Below are 16,009 nucleotides of genomic sequence, written 5' to 3'. Positions count from 1 at the left end.
TCTTGGATTCCCATATGTAAATAAAAAGGGAAGCATTTGGGGGAGGAATGGTTGTAGTTGGTTCAGTTACCCCAGGTGGATGAGATCTGACTATACACCTCTGAAGTTTCACATTTGCACTGCATCTATTCTGGGCAGGCATGTTCTTTACTAGCCTTTCCTTATCTTCTGTGCTCTTCTTTTGCCTTGCTCTCATGAGTTTCTTCTCCCTCACTCTGGGGAAGAGGGCTGTCTGCTGGGGTACACGAGGAACACGCAAATTTTGTTGCTGCCATAAGTTTGTGGGCTCTTGGGGGAAGCAGTGGACTTGCACATTTGTGAGGTGACCATGACTCTGCTTGCAATAGGCTACAAACTGGGTCTTACTTGCCTTGCAAAAGTACACTGATATTTGGACAAATGAGAGGGCGCCAGTATGAATATTTGCGACTCTTACCACTATTCTCGTTTGTATATCAGCTTCCAAATTTGGAAAAACTTTTGCAAAAATATGCATACATGTTTAAACCATTTTTTCTTCTTTTAAAGAAAAAACCAATATTCTGGAAAACAAATAAAAAACAAATGTAGTAAGGATGAGGGCACTATATATTGTTCTGCCGCTCACACTAATTTTCTTTGTTGAACCATATACCGTATATATATTCTTTGCAATGTTAAACTGTGGATTTGGCTCATGTTTCTGGGATATTTTTTCTGTTAACTTTTGTTTCTGTTCATTCTACCCTATTTTTTTAGGTGTGTTTTGGGAAACACTACCATCTTGGCTGAGTTTGCCACAGACGAGGAGGTTAGTCGCTTTCTGGCACAAGCTCAGCCTTCTACACCTGCAGCAACACCCAGCACACCTGCAGCAGGCTGGCAGTCTCTAGAGACAGGACAGAATCAGACAGATCCAGTTGGACCTGCTTTGAATCTTTTTGGTGGGTCAACAGGGCTTGGGCAGTGGAGCAGCGGTGGTGGCAGCAGCAGTGGGGGTGACCTTGCTGGTGCTTCATTATGGGCCTCCCCAAATTACTCTTCAAGCTTGTGGGGGGTTCAGAGTGTAGAAGATCCCCACAGGATGGGAAGTCCTGCTCCCTTACTACCTGGAGACCTTCTAGGCGGAGGGTCGGATTCAATCTGAACTTAAAACTTTCAACTCTGACCTCGTGACCTTTTTTGGAACAGCAGCAGCACTAACTTGACCTTTTCTTTTTTTTCAACTTGCAATAAATACATTTTAAAAGGAAAAAAGAAAATGGAGAGAGAAAAAAAGGTGGGTCATTGACAGGACTGTCTGAGCACATAGTTGCCTCCCTTATAACTTCAGTTTTTTCGTTTGGAATATGAATCCAAAAAGAGAACATATCACTCTTGAAATACTTGAATCATGAACGCCAACTTAGAAAGACAATGTGAAGCAAGTACACATACCATTCAAATCTAAACACAAAAAATTAAAAAAATTAGTTTCTAGTTTTTCACTTTTTCATGTTATACGGAAGTTGTTGCTAAGAAACATATATACTGAAAAATAGCTTTTTAACTTTGTTTGCACTGGGTGTGTTTCCGTCCTTAGGTCTACTATGTCGGGAAGGGGCAGGGTTCAAAAGAATTGGGGGTGGGGTGGGGTGGGAGGGGAAGACTTGACGGAGCCTCACTTTAAAAAACAAAAAAAAGGAAAAAAAACACTTTGTGATTGGCTGGTTGATATATACCAGTATGTTCTGGCACATGTAACTGCCCCGTGTGTGTGTGTGTGTGTGTGTGTGTGTGTGTTTCTGTGAGAGCGTGTATGTGAGCATGATTGTGTGCGTGTGTGTGCATTTTTGTCTTGGAAAGCTGCATTGCTGTTGGTCAGCAACCTACCTGGCTAGACTCTTAAACTGAATAATGATGGTGCCTGTGACTGGTGCAAAGTCAAATTGACCTGTGTTAAAATCTGTCAGTTGGTGGTATTTTTATTTTAGCAGGGTATTCAGTGCAGTACAGATCTTGTTCTGACCCTGTCATAGAGCAAAACACTGCCATATCCTAAGGATTTGGTGAGAGGGGTGCCAGTGTGGGAGTTCAGGGTTTTGACGGTGGGGAGGGGGGTGATCTGTTTTGCCTATAAGTGTATTTGTGTCTCTAATGAGACTTTTTGAGTGAACCCAAGCTTACTTTTTATGACAAGGCCTTTCACCTTTTGGGGGACACCAGGGGGTAATGGGCATCACATTTCTTTGTGACAAAGACCTATGTAATAGTTGAAGCTTCTGCAGTCCTTAAGAACCAAATCCTGTAGCTATTCCTCAAGTCTGCATACTAAGGTTCTTTATCCTTTCATGGAAAATCCACCAAAATTCAGGCCTAACTGTATTTTCTTAAGTGGTCTGCTGTTTGTGGCAAAACTAAAATGTCAGTAGTTTGCTGGCCTATCTTGTATTGTGAAAGCACATGCAGCAACTTTTGTTCTCCTTTCTCCATAGTGAGCGTTACCTGTGCCAGGCCTAGGTGTATTACAGCACCAGACCATCACTGACAGAAACGTTTACTTACGAATGTTCTTAAACCAGTGTGTACTTTGAGCATTTTTTCTCTCTGTGTATTTCCTGTGTATGTCTTGCTTAGGCTTTGCTTAGGCAGGCATATAACTAGCAAAGACTTCTTTTGTTTATAAAGTATTGCACCTTTATTATTTTTACTTTTCCCTGTACTGTTGCTTTTTATTGTCGGTATTTAAAGAAAGGTTGTATGTTGTTGATGTTGTTGTTGATGTTGTTATTGTTTTATTTTTTTAAACAACAGTGTACAGTAGTAGTACTCTGGGCAGGATAGGGGAGACCTGTACTTAATTCAGAAGATTGCCAGTGTGTGCACTGGGACAGAATTGCTTGTTGTGAAGAAAGCCGTAGCAAACATTGCCTTTACTCAAAGCAATTTTGAAGATGGGCAGACAGGATAAGAACAGGGAGAAGGAGGCATTATTCTTTGAAGTGTTAGAACTTAGCTCTGGATTTTTACTAGCACTGCATTATACTGAATAACAAAAGTGCTGCAATATTCTGTACCAGCAAATACCTACATAACTCCGGTACTTGGAAGTAGCAGATCATAATGTACAGGATCACAACAGAAGATTCTTTCTCCTTCAGCAGTTTTATTTAAAAAAAATCAGTGGTGTCTGCTATATAAGCATAAGTATTGATAGCAAAATTAAAGCAAAAAATTCCTCACATTTATGTAGAAAGGGAGGAGTTGTGAATTCTGTACATGAACTCGGTTTCACAGGAAGACTAAATAAGGGGATTACTGCATTTACATCTGCCTGTAACTTTGCTGTGAAGTTGAGTGGTAAACATAGACAGGTGTTGCGTATTCAACCTTCAGAATCTGCAGCATATGTGGAACTTTTAAGTGTTTCCCTTTTTCTCCCTTTGTCATTGTATCTTTTAAGTTGAAGTAAAATGTTTCCCCCATTCCTGCCAGTTAAGTTTCCCTTGCAGCCCCTACACATGCCTGCTCCTAAAACAGCTGTATTTGTCTCTGGGGCCTCAGTGTTGAAAGCATGCAGGACAAACTATTTAAAAAAAAGCTCTGAGCTGGGAGGACATCGGAATACTGCACCTCATGGCCTAGAAAATAGTTATGTGCTCCAATATGTGACTTGACACACAAGCAGGTTCACTACTGTGTTATCACTCTCTCCCAACCTGCCCTACGGTCCCTTTGCCTGCACTTTGGATTTGTTGAGTTCATTACGATACTACGGTGAAAGCCGGGTGCTAGAGCCCCTCTTGTTTACAAGACATAATGAGGGATATGACATATTTAAAAAATGAAAAGCTAAAATGTTCTTCCATCACAAGCTTAAAGGGAAAAAATTAAAAACTTTTAAAAAAAGACCAAAAAGTGCGTGTGCATATATAAATATATATATAGATATAAGATGAAGACTAACTCTGGGAGCATTTAACAGTGTTTTTGTGTTTTAACATTTATTTTCCTGCTTTAAATTTGCAAGCATTCTCAGGAATTCTAGGGTAGGAAGCCAGTTTTCAAAGATGGTTTATTTAACCTTTACCTTATCCTAGACAGATGGTTGTTTCTTTTGTAAACTTTTACAAGTTCCTGAATCTTCAAAAAGTTTAAAAGTTTTTTTTTCTTTACAAAAAGCAAAAAATTTGAAAAACAAAATCTAACTAATACAAACTCCAATTGTCAGAACTGGGGATCAAAAAAATTTTAAAGTACAAATTGATTACAAAAGAATTCTCAGTAGCAGCAACACAAATTCATTGTATTCTTAGAAGTCCAAGTTGTGAAAAGATTTATACTTTTAGAGCTTAGTCTCAAGTGGAAGTGCGTGTGCAGATGAGTGGGGGAGAGGATTGTGTATGAATGAAAGTATAATCATCTAGTTGTTTCACAGTGAACATAAAATCTTTCTCCAAGCACCTTTTTAAAATAAAAAGTTAAAAAAGAGTAAAAAATGCATTTTGATTTGACTAAATCAGTCAACCACAGTTACGAAGAATTGCTGGGAGTACAGGATGGTGCTTCTTGAAACCAATTTTAGATTGACAGTGCTTCAGAGAAGCAGAATCTTTATTCTGTCCCAGTAATGGAGCTGTTTTAACTTTTATTAATTTTAAAACAGAAAATAGGGAAAGAAGAATGTGGGAGAAATCAGTGAAGTGTACCTGGGAAAAATGGCTTGGTGTATTTTAATCATTTTGAAGATTTTTTGTTTGCTTTTTCCATTTATCAACCAGAGGTGTGTAAATGAGAAATTTTGGGAAGTGGGTTGGAGGTAAGATATATTAACTGCTGCTGCCAGGTACTGGGACTCCCATTCTTAAGAACCAGTTTACTGCAGCTTTTTCCTGGGATGGATAGCTCAGAGCTTCCAGCACAAAGAGAGAAGGACTTAATGTGCTTGAAGCATTTTTGTTAGAATGAAAATAACAAACCGCTTTAGTGCCTTTGTAATACATCCTTGCATCCTACAAAAGACATATGCAGTCTAGTCACTCCAAGGAAACAAATGAACCCATTTTTCTAAAACAAAAAGCATTTCTCTGTGCATGCTGAATAGAAGCCTCAAAGGCCTGCTGTGCAAAGAGTTACATATAAACATTTTTCTTTTAAATCTAAGGGCAATTTCATGCATTAATACTTTCTTGTTTTGAACTACTCTTCAAATAGAAGTGTGAAGTATGTGAAGTAATGCCTGGTTTTCTGTGACTTCAGTTGAGTGTTCTTTCGCTGTGTGCTGCATTGTTTCCCAAAATTGCACCTTGAAAAAAATGCATCAACTGATTCCTAGTGTGATAGGCCAGTGACAGGAGCCCCTTTTGGTTTTTTAAAGGAAGTTATTTATCTGAATGCTTTATCAGAGGCTTTGACTTATTTCCCCCTGTAAAAAGAAATTAAGTAGACAATTACAAAAGCCTGTTACTTGGCTGACAACTGCTGAAGAAGGTAGAAAGGTAAATGTATAACTGTCATATTTAAAGCATCCTTTACCTCTCAACATTTCAACCTATGCATATTGAAGTTTGTCATATTTTAGAAGAAGTGAACTAAAATATCAATCTTAGCAATCTTCCATCCCTGATGAATACCTGAAATGTTTAATCAGCCCTTTGGACCATAGCAATACAGGTTTCCAAACACCTTTTCTGTTTTGAATCTGCTATGTTCTCTGGCCAGTGAGGATGATACTTTTGGGTCCTAAGCACTAAACTATACTTGAGAAAATGTTTTCTGCAGCTGTTTTGTGGGTGGTGTTACCATATTTTCATGTATGTTCTACACACACACACAAAAAGGCAAGAGGTCTCAAATTACCAGAGCACCCTGCGCAGCTTGAAGCCACGTGTCAAATTTTTCCTTTACTCTTATAAAGTTGCTCCCTCCATGAAAAGGAGAAACAGTCCATAACAATGTTTTGTCCTTCTCCTTTTTAGTTGTATATTTTAAATGCACATGCCCAACTTTAAAAAAAGGTCCCATTTTGGTTCTATTCACACTTTTAATACATATATAAACCTACTGCCAGAACCAGCATCTAATTGGATGGGTCTTGCAATAACAACTTTCCTATAATAGTACTATTCCCAGAAAGCTGCTTATTATGACATGCCGAACCATTCTGGGAAGGTTGCAGTCTTTTCCAGTGCACCCATATAAAGTGGGTAGAGTGAGCTTTTCCTTCACTCTTGGGTTCCCTTTGTAAAGGAATGTGTTAAAAGCATGTTTTTCCTCTGCCACTTAGCCAAAGCAAAACTCTTCACCTTGACTTATCTTTGAAAATTAAATAAATTAGTGAAGAATATAAACAGACAGACATTTCCTGTTTGATTTTCAATGCAAGCATTTGAACTGGCAATTGTAACAAGTATTAACACCTCTTTCTATTCTGTCCTCCACTGCCATGGCAAATGTTACCCAATCTTCACTATCATCCAAATAGTAGTGTTCAAATCACCTCCATTTTTTATAGTATTGGCTAACTGGGATACTCTGTTCTCCCCTGAGAAGGTTGTGTTTAGTTTAGTTTAGTTTAGTTGTATTGTTCCTTCATTATAAATATGCAACAACAAAAACACTCTGCATATAATACAAATGCTACCCAAAATGCAGTTAAAGTGATGCATTCTGAAATGAATACATGCTTTCCGAGGCATGCATTGATTGGAGCGATACTGACTGAAGGAAGATGGATAAAATTACTGGTTTTCCTACTATTACTGGTTTCCCTAATTTTCCACAAAGCTACAGCTGTTCATTTGAATGCTGATCAGTCTCCATGTTATGATATGTAATGATATGGGGAGCATTATGTAGATGGATGATTTGGTAGTAACAGTTACACCTGTTGAATACAAGGCTTAATCGGCAAAGATGTAATGTTGTTTATTCTTTATTCCAATAATATTTTGCAGGTTTTCCTACTGTAGCAATCCATCTCAAAGGTTTAAAACTTTCCTGATTTTTTTAAAGTATATATTGACTCTGAGCCATACAATTTGGTCATACAGTTGTTGATCTGTTATGAATTAGGAAATTTCTAAGAAAATTCTCTAGTGCTCTTAAGGGTGGGTGAAAGGAGTAAAATAAACAAATTTTGTGCTGAAGATAGCTTTTATCCTCATTTAGGACACTGCTAAAACGTATACAAACAGTCGCCAAATTAAAAGGATAGGGAACAAAATTCTAACCTGGTCTTCTGGTTGTCAGGCCTCATCAGTTGCTGGCAGTTGTCAGACCAACCTAAGTGCCCTTTAACTGTTCTCCATAGCCATGTCAGATACAGATAAGCAGTTTCACATGGCTGAGAGGATATTTAACAGGCACCATAGACGTTACCAAATGTGTGATATGGAACAGTGTCAACATACCTGCTTCTTAAGTTTGTGCAGTATGGCATATATTTACAAATTTCTCAGAGATATGGGCCATAGAAGGATCAAAAGAATCAACCTCAATTAAGAGCCAGTTTCTTCATATACTTGGCAGTGGTGATAGCTGGAGTTATATACCCTTGTCATTTTTTTTAAATGCAAATTTTTTTAGCCATAGAGTTTGAATGTGTTTTTACTTGAGCCTGACAACCATCCATTTTAACACAAATCCAGGTTATTGAAGTTAAAGCATTGTGCCAGGCAGCCTGTGGGTATATTTTGACACATGATTAGCTGTCCATGGAGCAAAGTAAAATAAGAATATGGAGAAGTGTTCCATGGATAAACAACACAGTTGGACAGTGTCAAGCAAGAAGTGGTTTGGGGTTTTTTAAGCGCTTAGTGCCTCATCTTAGGTAATAGTGCACCAGTTAATGCATTCAAAGAACTAAAGTTCCTCATTTCTTACCATGTTTTAATCAGAGAAAATAAATGCATATTGTCTTTCTGTATTAGAAAATGCAACAATTAATTGAGTCCTCCTTATAAAGATTGCTTTGCTTGCTGGATAATTATTTTTGTGGCATGGTTGTGAATATCAAGTGCTTTTCTTCTCCTTCCTTATCCCAGCCAGATTGGCTCACCCTCCTTTTATATTAAGTGCTGAGTGCTTTGAAGTTTGGGTGGGAAGGGGCAGGGCATAAAGGAAATAAAGGGAGCCAAGTTAGAGCAGCCTTACTTTAGGGAGTAGCCTTACAACAGAGCTTTATAGTGAGGGTGTGCTGTATTCCAAATTGTGTAAGCCAAAAATGAAAAAAAAATCATTTATGCAAAAAGAGGCATTAACTTCTTAACAAAATATGTACCTTCTGAAGGTAGAATAGGGTCTCATGAAGTGATACATTGTGATGCTTCTTGCTGGGTCAGTAGGTATGGGATTTGGGATATAAGCGCTTAACATTCCCTTGTGGGTTTTTTTAGGGTTGTGTTTTGTTTTTAGTTTTGAACAAGCAGTAAGTTAAATGTGGTATCTCTGAATGTGCCTTTGTGAGTGTGTGACTGTCAGTCCAAGAAGACTACTTGGGCTTGACAGGGAGAGATGATAGTCAGTTTATTCTCTCTAAAGGTCAAATGCAAAGATTCCAGCCTGCTGGTACCTTTTGACAAACAGTGTCTTTTGGGGCTGGTCTCTAAGCTGCGCAGTATGCAGTTGTGTGTGGCAGATGCATCCAGGTGTGGATGGGTTGTAATTCACATGTTGACATTTTTAGGCTAGTGCTCCGTTGCTGGTTGAATTCGTATATGTATTATGTATCTATTACATTTGTGTATGTGGCTTGCTTTAACTTTTTTTTTTTAAGCACTGGAAAATGAAACGCAGTGATGTTTGAGACACATTTATGCATGTAGCGAAGAAGGTATTTTGTAGCTTCTGCCATTCTTGGGTGTAGGCACACTTTTGCCCTCTATCAGTGTCCTGATAATAGAAAAAAAATCTACCCTATAACTTCTAGCACACTTATTGTTGCCATTTAAATGAACAGGGTATTACACAAGAAAATAAGATGTTTTTGAAATGGTGAGGAAGAAGTGTTGTTTTTTAATCTAAAAGTAATTCTTTGTTTCTTTGAAGCTGTTTGTAGCTAAACATGGGAATCTGCAGTGTCTACTTTCATTTGTTTTTTCATATATATTCCACCTCTTCTTCTCCCCACCTCAAATGCAAGGTGTACAAAATCAAGAGCTGCTGTAGCACCTCTCAGCAACCTTCCCAAATGAAAGCTCTAGCAGGCTCTCTTCATCTCCATTCAGGAAGACAAAGGGAGGAGAGATGCTGCAGCTTTCTTGCTTCGCTCTCATTCCTCTCTAATGGCCTTGAAATGTATTATTATGCAAATGTGAATTTTGATACTGAACTTTAAGAAGAGGTTGTTTCTTTTTCAAACAAAAAAAGGTCCCATATGTGGTCAGCATTGCTTCTTTTTCTTGTAAGTGAATTGTAAACTATGCATTCAGCAAGAGATGGTTTGGGGGAGGAAAAGAGAGTCCTGCGAAACTGTTGAAAATGTTTCTGTGTCCATTGAATTCCAACACTGATGTAGGAGGAAAGAGGTTCATGTCATGGGAGGACTTAATGGAACCCATCTCTTCTGAGAAGTTGACATCTTTGATTGCCAGGCAGATTTGTTTTTTGTTTTTGTTTTTGGAGGGAATAAAAATCAACTTCAGAAATGTAGTCATGTTTGCCTGTTTCACAGGACTGCTTTCTTGCCATGCAGTGTTAGACCAGGATCAGCAGCATGACACAAAACAGCCCAAGGAGAGAATTTATCTACATAGCACCTCCTCCATTTGTTCAACCTCAGGAAATGGCACCTCATGCACTGTCTTTAAGGATTTACTCTACAACTTGTTCTCCTTTACAACTGCCCTTGTTCCTCAGGAGAATTACAATGTGGCTTTTCCTTGCATGCTTTTTCAAAACTTTGTCCTAAAAGTTTCTACCAATTCCCATCGCAGATGAAACAAAAAATAGCAATGCCAGCTTGGAACTGCTGTAGAATATATACTGCACTGGCATTAATCCATTCCTTGTCTTCTAATGTTCATCAGAACTGTTCAAGGAAGATGGCATGCTAGTCACCACCTGTGACTTCTTTGAGCTAATACTACCACTAATAAAATGGAGGTGAGTGATAGAGACTAGAAGGCAAAATTTATATGGATGCTTTTGCTGGCAAGAAGCTGCTTTGAAAGGGGAAAGATTTCACATCCTTTCTTCCAGAATGTAGAGGCTGCTTCCCATGTTAATGGAGGTGTGTTTCCTTTACAAGTCTCCCTTGGGTGTTGTGAACTGTGGTATCTGCCTCATTTCACCTTGGCATCATCATAGCCAAGAAATTCTCCTACCTATAACTCAGTGTTTTTTTTTCTCATGCAGCAATTTTTTGTTGGTGTTCACAGTACTGTAATGAATAATAAATAGCCTTGACCGCTCATTCTCACATGCATACTTGCCTTGCAGATGTGATCTTATCAGGATTCTTATCTGGTAGATTGCCTTTTGTTGTTGTTGTTGTTTGTTGAAGGGGGAAAGTTTCCAGCTCTTTGTCTCAAAATACCTCGTGGTGCATATTTACCTTTAGTGTAACTGGCCTTGTATATTCTCTTTCATACTTAGTAAATTATACTCTTCCTACATTTGTCCTAGTGGTTTGAAGACTGGATCAAAAGGCTGAAACTCCTGAGTTCTAATCCTGGCCTTTACTCTTCCCTCTTTTTGCCTTAGGCAAGAGTCATTTAACCTTTGCCTCAGTTTCCCCATCTGTAAAATGGGGATAATAATACTTACCTACCTCACAGGGGTTTTGTGAGGATTGACTACAGGTTTTAGTGAAGTGCTTCAAAGAAAAAGTACTTTTTATAAGTATTATTATATGGAGGTGTAACTATAGCAGGCTACCTCCTTTCCCAGTCTTAGACGTACATCTCAGGGATGTGCAAAGAGGAAATAGGAGAGGAAACAGTGTATTTTATTTTTTACTTGTTAAGCCATCAAATACTTTAAACTACTTTTAACAAGAAGGAAGGAGCTAAAGAGCTGAACTATTCACAAATCTCCCTCTTGAGTTCCACATATAGCATACAGAAAAGCCAGTCTTTTAACAGACACATTTTAAAAATAAAGTACACTTCCTCTTGAATTGGAATATGTAAAGTTTGCCATCTTTTGTATGTCCCCCTTTTAATTAGATATGGACTTTTTTGTTAGATTAACAATGGCAGCACATCTGCTGCATTTGGGAAATGACAATATTTATCAAGTAGTTGGCTTAAAGATGGGGACGCTATCCAAAACTTGCTTCCCTGTTTGTGTGTTAAACATATGCTGCCTCATTCCCAATAAACACAAGCCATTTTATGCCAATAGAACATGGAAACACAGTAATGTTCATTAATAAGAGCTGCTTGTGAATATGCCTTACAGCCTTCTCAAAATCTTTGGGAGGGGGGGTGGAATAAGAGGTTTGGGGTAAATTCCATAGTTAGGGAGTCTTTGCTGCTTCCTCCCTTTTCTGATCAAATTATGGACACCATTCTCTCTTCAATCTTAGACGTGCATCTCAGGGATGTGCATATTGAGCCCAGCATTTGGATCTTGGAAAACCTAAGATTTGGTTCCATTCTAGATTTGAAGTCTCCATATTGGACACTCCCTTAATCCTTTTCATCCTTTACTCCCCAAGGAGCAGCTCTGTCCACAACTGTTAGGTGATTAAAAGTTCTACAGTGATCAAATTCAACATGATGCAGGTATATGTGTATCTGTATCTCTTTGTTTGTTTGTTTGTGTAGGTACATGATAAACAAATGCTCACTTTTTCCATCTTCCACTAGTTTGGGGCAAGAAAACCGAAGTGCAGATCACCTAACAAAAACAAACGGCAGTTTTGCTCTGCTAATACATATGCACTGCTTCCTTTGGAAAATAAGTTAAAACAAGTTTGTTTGTTTGTTTGTTTTGAGGGAGGGATGAAAAAAGCAATGGAGTTCAGAACTACTTAACTTCCACTGGTTAGACAGAGACTTGAAATGCTGCTTAATTTCAGAGCTCCTATGGGGCTATGTTTACAAAGAACTGATCAGGAAAATGACCAATTGTGGATATCCAACTTAATGAATTATGCTTCATTTCTGGTGAGCAAGCCATGTAGTGGAAAATGTCTTAACGGAAAATGAAAGAAGTTTAACTCCACCTAGCCTTATTTGTGAAGTAAACAATATTTTATGTCCAAAACATCTGGATTAGAAAAGGCAGCTTTTCTACTTTGCACATAAATAGGTAATACGAAGGTACAGCTGAAATGCTATTGACTGAAACACTCTCCCTTCCCCCATGCAGGCATAATAGTGGATACATATATTGAGGCTCTTTGCAAAGATACCTATTAGTATTTTTTCCTTATACTTGAAATAATGTACCCATCTCTATTTGTCAGTTGGGCATCCAAAAAGGGCGGAATAGTGGAAAATAGGAGAAGGCACAATATGTTTTCATACTAGAGTTTGCTTAGTTCTCTCCCCTCCCCCATAGTGCTTTTATTTCAGCTTACTTTCTATCCCAGGAATTCACATGGACACAGAAACACAGCACTTTATGTGCTCTTGCATGGCATGCTGCCCTCCCCTTCTCCCTCTCTTCTCTATTTTTATTTTAGTATAGTGGTACTTAAAATCACTGTTTCACTTAAAAAGACAATAAAATGTTTAAACTCTACTAATGTACAAATAAGCTGAAATGTTGCATTTATGTGTATTTTGCCATAGCAGGTACTGTATTTCTCATGCTGGATTTCAAACCAACAAAAGGGTGATGTTTTATTGGAGTGTGACAAGTTGAGAGTAATAAGGAATTAAGTCGTCGTCATTTCATTGAAATTGAGAGATGGTGTAATACATATTACGTTTTCTGAAGGTTTTTGTTTTTTGTTTTGCTTTTAAGGAGCTTTTGTTTTTATTTTGTTTTTGTTTTTTTTAAGATATGATTGTATTATGTGCAACTCAGTTGCTTACATTATAACTACAAAATATTTTTGGGTTCCTGGAAAAGAGAGACTAATAAATGTGTTTGGCTGCTAAGCATTTAATCCTGTGACTCCTTGTCAATTTATTTTTGTTTGTTTATTTGGTCTATAAAATGCAGTTGTTACCAGTAGCTATAATTTCTTGGCTGTGCATTTTCCCTTCAGGAATTCATACTCACTATTTACACAGTCTTGCAGCAATAAACTATTGATAGTTTGTTATTTTTATCTTTAGTATCTCCTCAGTCATGTAAATAATTGTGCACACACATTTTTCCTAGGTTTGGAGGCAGCTATTTTTATTGAGAAATGGCATATTGGCTTATCACAATAGCACCAAAATAACTTAACTTTAGGTATGTGAGAGCTCCCAAGGTGGCTAGGAAAGCCTCTTCTCCCCCTGTCCACGCCACCCACCCTGAATATGGTTTTTCTTGATGGTACATTATAGTATATTCAGGGTAGCATGTGGATTATCATCTCCCTTGTTCTTCAACACAATACACGTTGAACACAACAATGCCTGTTTCTTCTAACAAAATGTTAAAAGGGGGTTGTATTTCGAAACACTGCTCCAAGCAAGCTATCATTCACCACTGTGGGAAAGTATACAAAGCCATTTTGATGTAGTTGCTAGAGTCCAATATAAAGCTGCACTCTGGTGTACTCGTGAGCAAGTCAGATTTGTGACAGCAGAAATTGTTGCTTTGATCTCCTTGGAGAAACAAAAGGTTACAAATCTGTTACGGTGAATCTGCTGTTGACATAACAAGGTCATATAAGTGATATCAGTTGTCAGGGAATGGCCACATCAGAAGACAAGTTATGAACAGCGCACTTTCATAGCCCTGGAAACAAAATTACCTAAGATTCAAAATTATAGATACTGTACTGAACTTGCTGAATCCTTGAAAATAACTGGCTTATAAAATCACAGGAATCGAAAGTGCAACAGATTTGCAAAGAGACTGCTACACGATAATTCTTTTCCTGCATCAGACAAAGGTCTGACTTGTTTGGGATTTGGTTTCCAGCAGCGAGCAACCAGCTGCTTCTGGAAGCTTCCAAGCAAAGCGGGTGATGGGTCATATTTTGTATCTTGTACTCAGAAGTGTAGTGTTTCCGCTTACAGACACTTTCTGTATAGTTATAATGGCAAATAATTGATTTGACATAGACACAGTTTGTCTCATTCTGCTTTTAAGCCATCTAAGCTAGTACTGTAAAGGTAAAGGACCCCTGACAGTTACGGTAAGTCCAGTTGCGAACAACTGGTGTTGTGGCGCTCATCTCGCTTTACTAGCCAAGGGAGCCGGTGTTTGTCCGCAGACAGTTTTTCCGGTTCATGTGGCCAGCATGACTAAGCCGCTTCTGGCGAAAGCAGAACAGCACATGGAAATGCCATTTACCTTCCCGCTGGAGCAGTACTACTACTTGCACTTTGACATGCTTTTGAACTGCTAGGTTGGCAGGAGCTGGGACTGAGCAACAGTAGCTCACCCCATCGTGGGAATTCAAACCTCCGACCTTCAGATCAGCAAGCCCAAGGCTCAGTGGTTTAGACCATAGCACCACCCACGTCCCATCTACGCTAGTAGTCCTCACTATAACTTATATGGCAGTGAACTCCACAAGTTTATTTTGCTATGTGAAGTACTTCCTTTGGCCTTCTGTGAATTTAATGCAAATCTGTTCCTGCAGAGGAATGTCCAAGTTCTAGTGTAACAAGACATTTCTGTTAGCAGTCTGTCCACACTACATATGTTAATAAACATATGCAAAGGCAGCTCATACAGATACTACTTAAAATCTAATCTCTTGGGCCTTTGCTTACATGGAAGATCCTCATATCTCTTGCTAATTTTAGCTACCCCCTTTAAAAATATTTATTTGCAAATGTAACAAGGAAAGGAAAAAATATAAAAGCAATGAATGTAAATAAAAGTTGAAAGAGGAGGAAAAAATAGTATACAAATAATACTAATACTATCAACAGTAGATCACCATTGATACACAAATCTTGAACATGCAACTTAATACATAAGTGCTCCAGATATCCACACAAAGTTGGGGCAGTGAGATCTTGACACCATTTTGTAATAGACCCATCTCTAATTCTTCCAACTCCTCCATAAACTGGGGCAAGCAATGGAAATGTCAGGCGTTCCCCACTAGTTTATACAGTGTGAAGGAATCGATGCATTCATTATTCCTAACCATCCTTAACACGGAATATGCCTCCCCTAACCCCACTGCAACAATGGAAGCTATTTTCAGTAAGAATTTTGCCGAGTCGAGACCCCTCAAAACCTATTCGGGAGTTGCAGCCAATAGAGAGTTGCAGCCAATAGAGCCAATAGAGTTGCAGCCAATAAAAGTGTATGTGGAGAGTTTAACTCGGAGGGGAGCGAGGACTGCAGTGCAGCCTCCCAAGCAGCAGGGGCCGCTGCAACCCCGACCTTGCCCCAGTCCAGTCGCGGGCGTACCGGAAGGGGGCCGGGGACGCCGGAGGTGAGGTTGAGGTGGGGGCGGGACCTCTCCGTTCGCTTTATTACGGTCCTCGGGCAGCTGCCTCTCTTTCGCCTGCGGGTTGTTGCTGCTGCTTCTCTCAGGGCTGTCGCTTCCCTGCGAGGCACCTTCTCCACGATGGCCGAGGAGGATCCTTTCTGCCGCTACCGCTCCCCTCTCGTCTCGCGCTACGCCAGCCCCGACATGGCTTTTAACTTCAGCGAGAGGAAGAAGTTCAGCACCTGGCGGCGCCTCTGGCTTTACTTGGCCAAGGCTGAGAAGGTGGGCGCGCGCGGGTTCGTGTCTGTGCCAGACCAGCCCATTAAATTGAGAGGCTCCTGTCGGACCCCCACCCAATGCAATGGGGGTTTGTGGCATTTGCAGCTTTACTGACCCTAACACACACACACACACACACACACACACACACACACACACACGCTGCTAACAGACCTCCTCCTGTGCAACAGGTGAAGGGCCAACATGCCTGTTCTGTTTGACGCCACTAATGTATTTGCATACCTACATGTCCTTTATACTTCT

General features: G+C 39.3%; 2 protein-coding genes across 18 annotated transcripts in view; both read left to right on the top strand.

Annotated features, from left to right (window-relative positions):
• TNRC6B (trinucleotide repeat containing adaptor 6B) overlaps window positions 1–13,021 on the top strand; it is a 110,464-nt gene extending 97,443 nt beyond the window's left edge. For all 17 annotated transcript variants that reach the window (XM_035128448.2, XM_060279801.1, XM_035128452.2 and 14 more), the window contains one exon: window positions 739–13,021. In XM_035128448.2, coding sequence (XP_034984339.2) covers window positions 739–1,126 — 388 coding nt within the window. In that variant the 3' untranslated portion in view covers window positions 1,127–13,021. The remainder of the gene's footprint in view (window positions 1–738) is intronic.
• Window positions 13,022–15,490: 2,469 nt separating this feature from the next.
• ADSL (adenylosuccinate lyase) overlaps window positions 15,491–16,009 on the top strand; it is a 32,103-nt gene continuing 31,584 nt past the window's right edge. The window contains exon 1 of the mRNA XM_035127064.2: window positions 15,491–15,748. Coding sequence (XP_034982955.1) covers window positions 15,605–15,748 — 144 coding nt within the window. The 5' untranslated portion in view covers window positions 15,491–15,604. The remainder of the gene's footprint in view (window positions 15,749–16,009) is intronic.

This window comes from Zootoca vivipara, chromosome 10 (assembly GCF_963506605.1).
Source record: "Zootoca vivipara chromosome 10, rZooViv1.1, whole genome shotgun sequence".
Taxonomy (NCBI): domain Eukaryota; kingdom Metazoa; phylum Chordata; class Lepidosauria; order Squamata; family Lacertidae; genus Zootoca; species Zootoca vivipara.
Note: the sequence above shows the minus strand (reverse complement) of the source record. Positions and strands in the feature narration are given on the sequence as shown.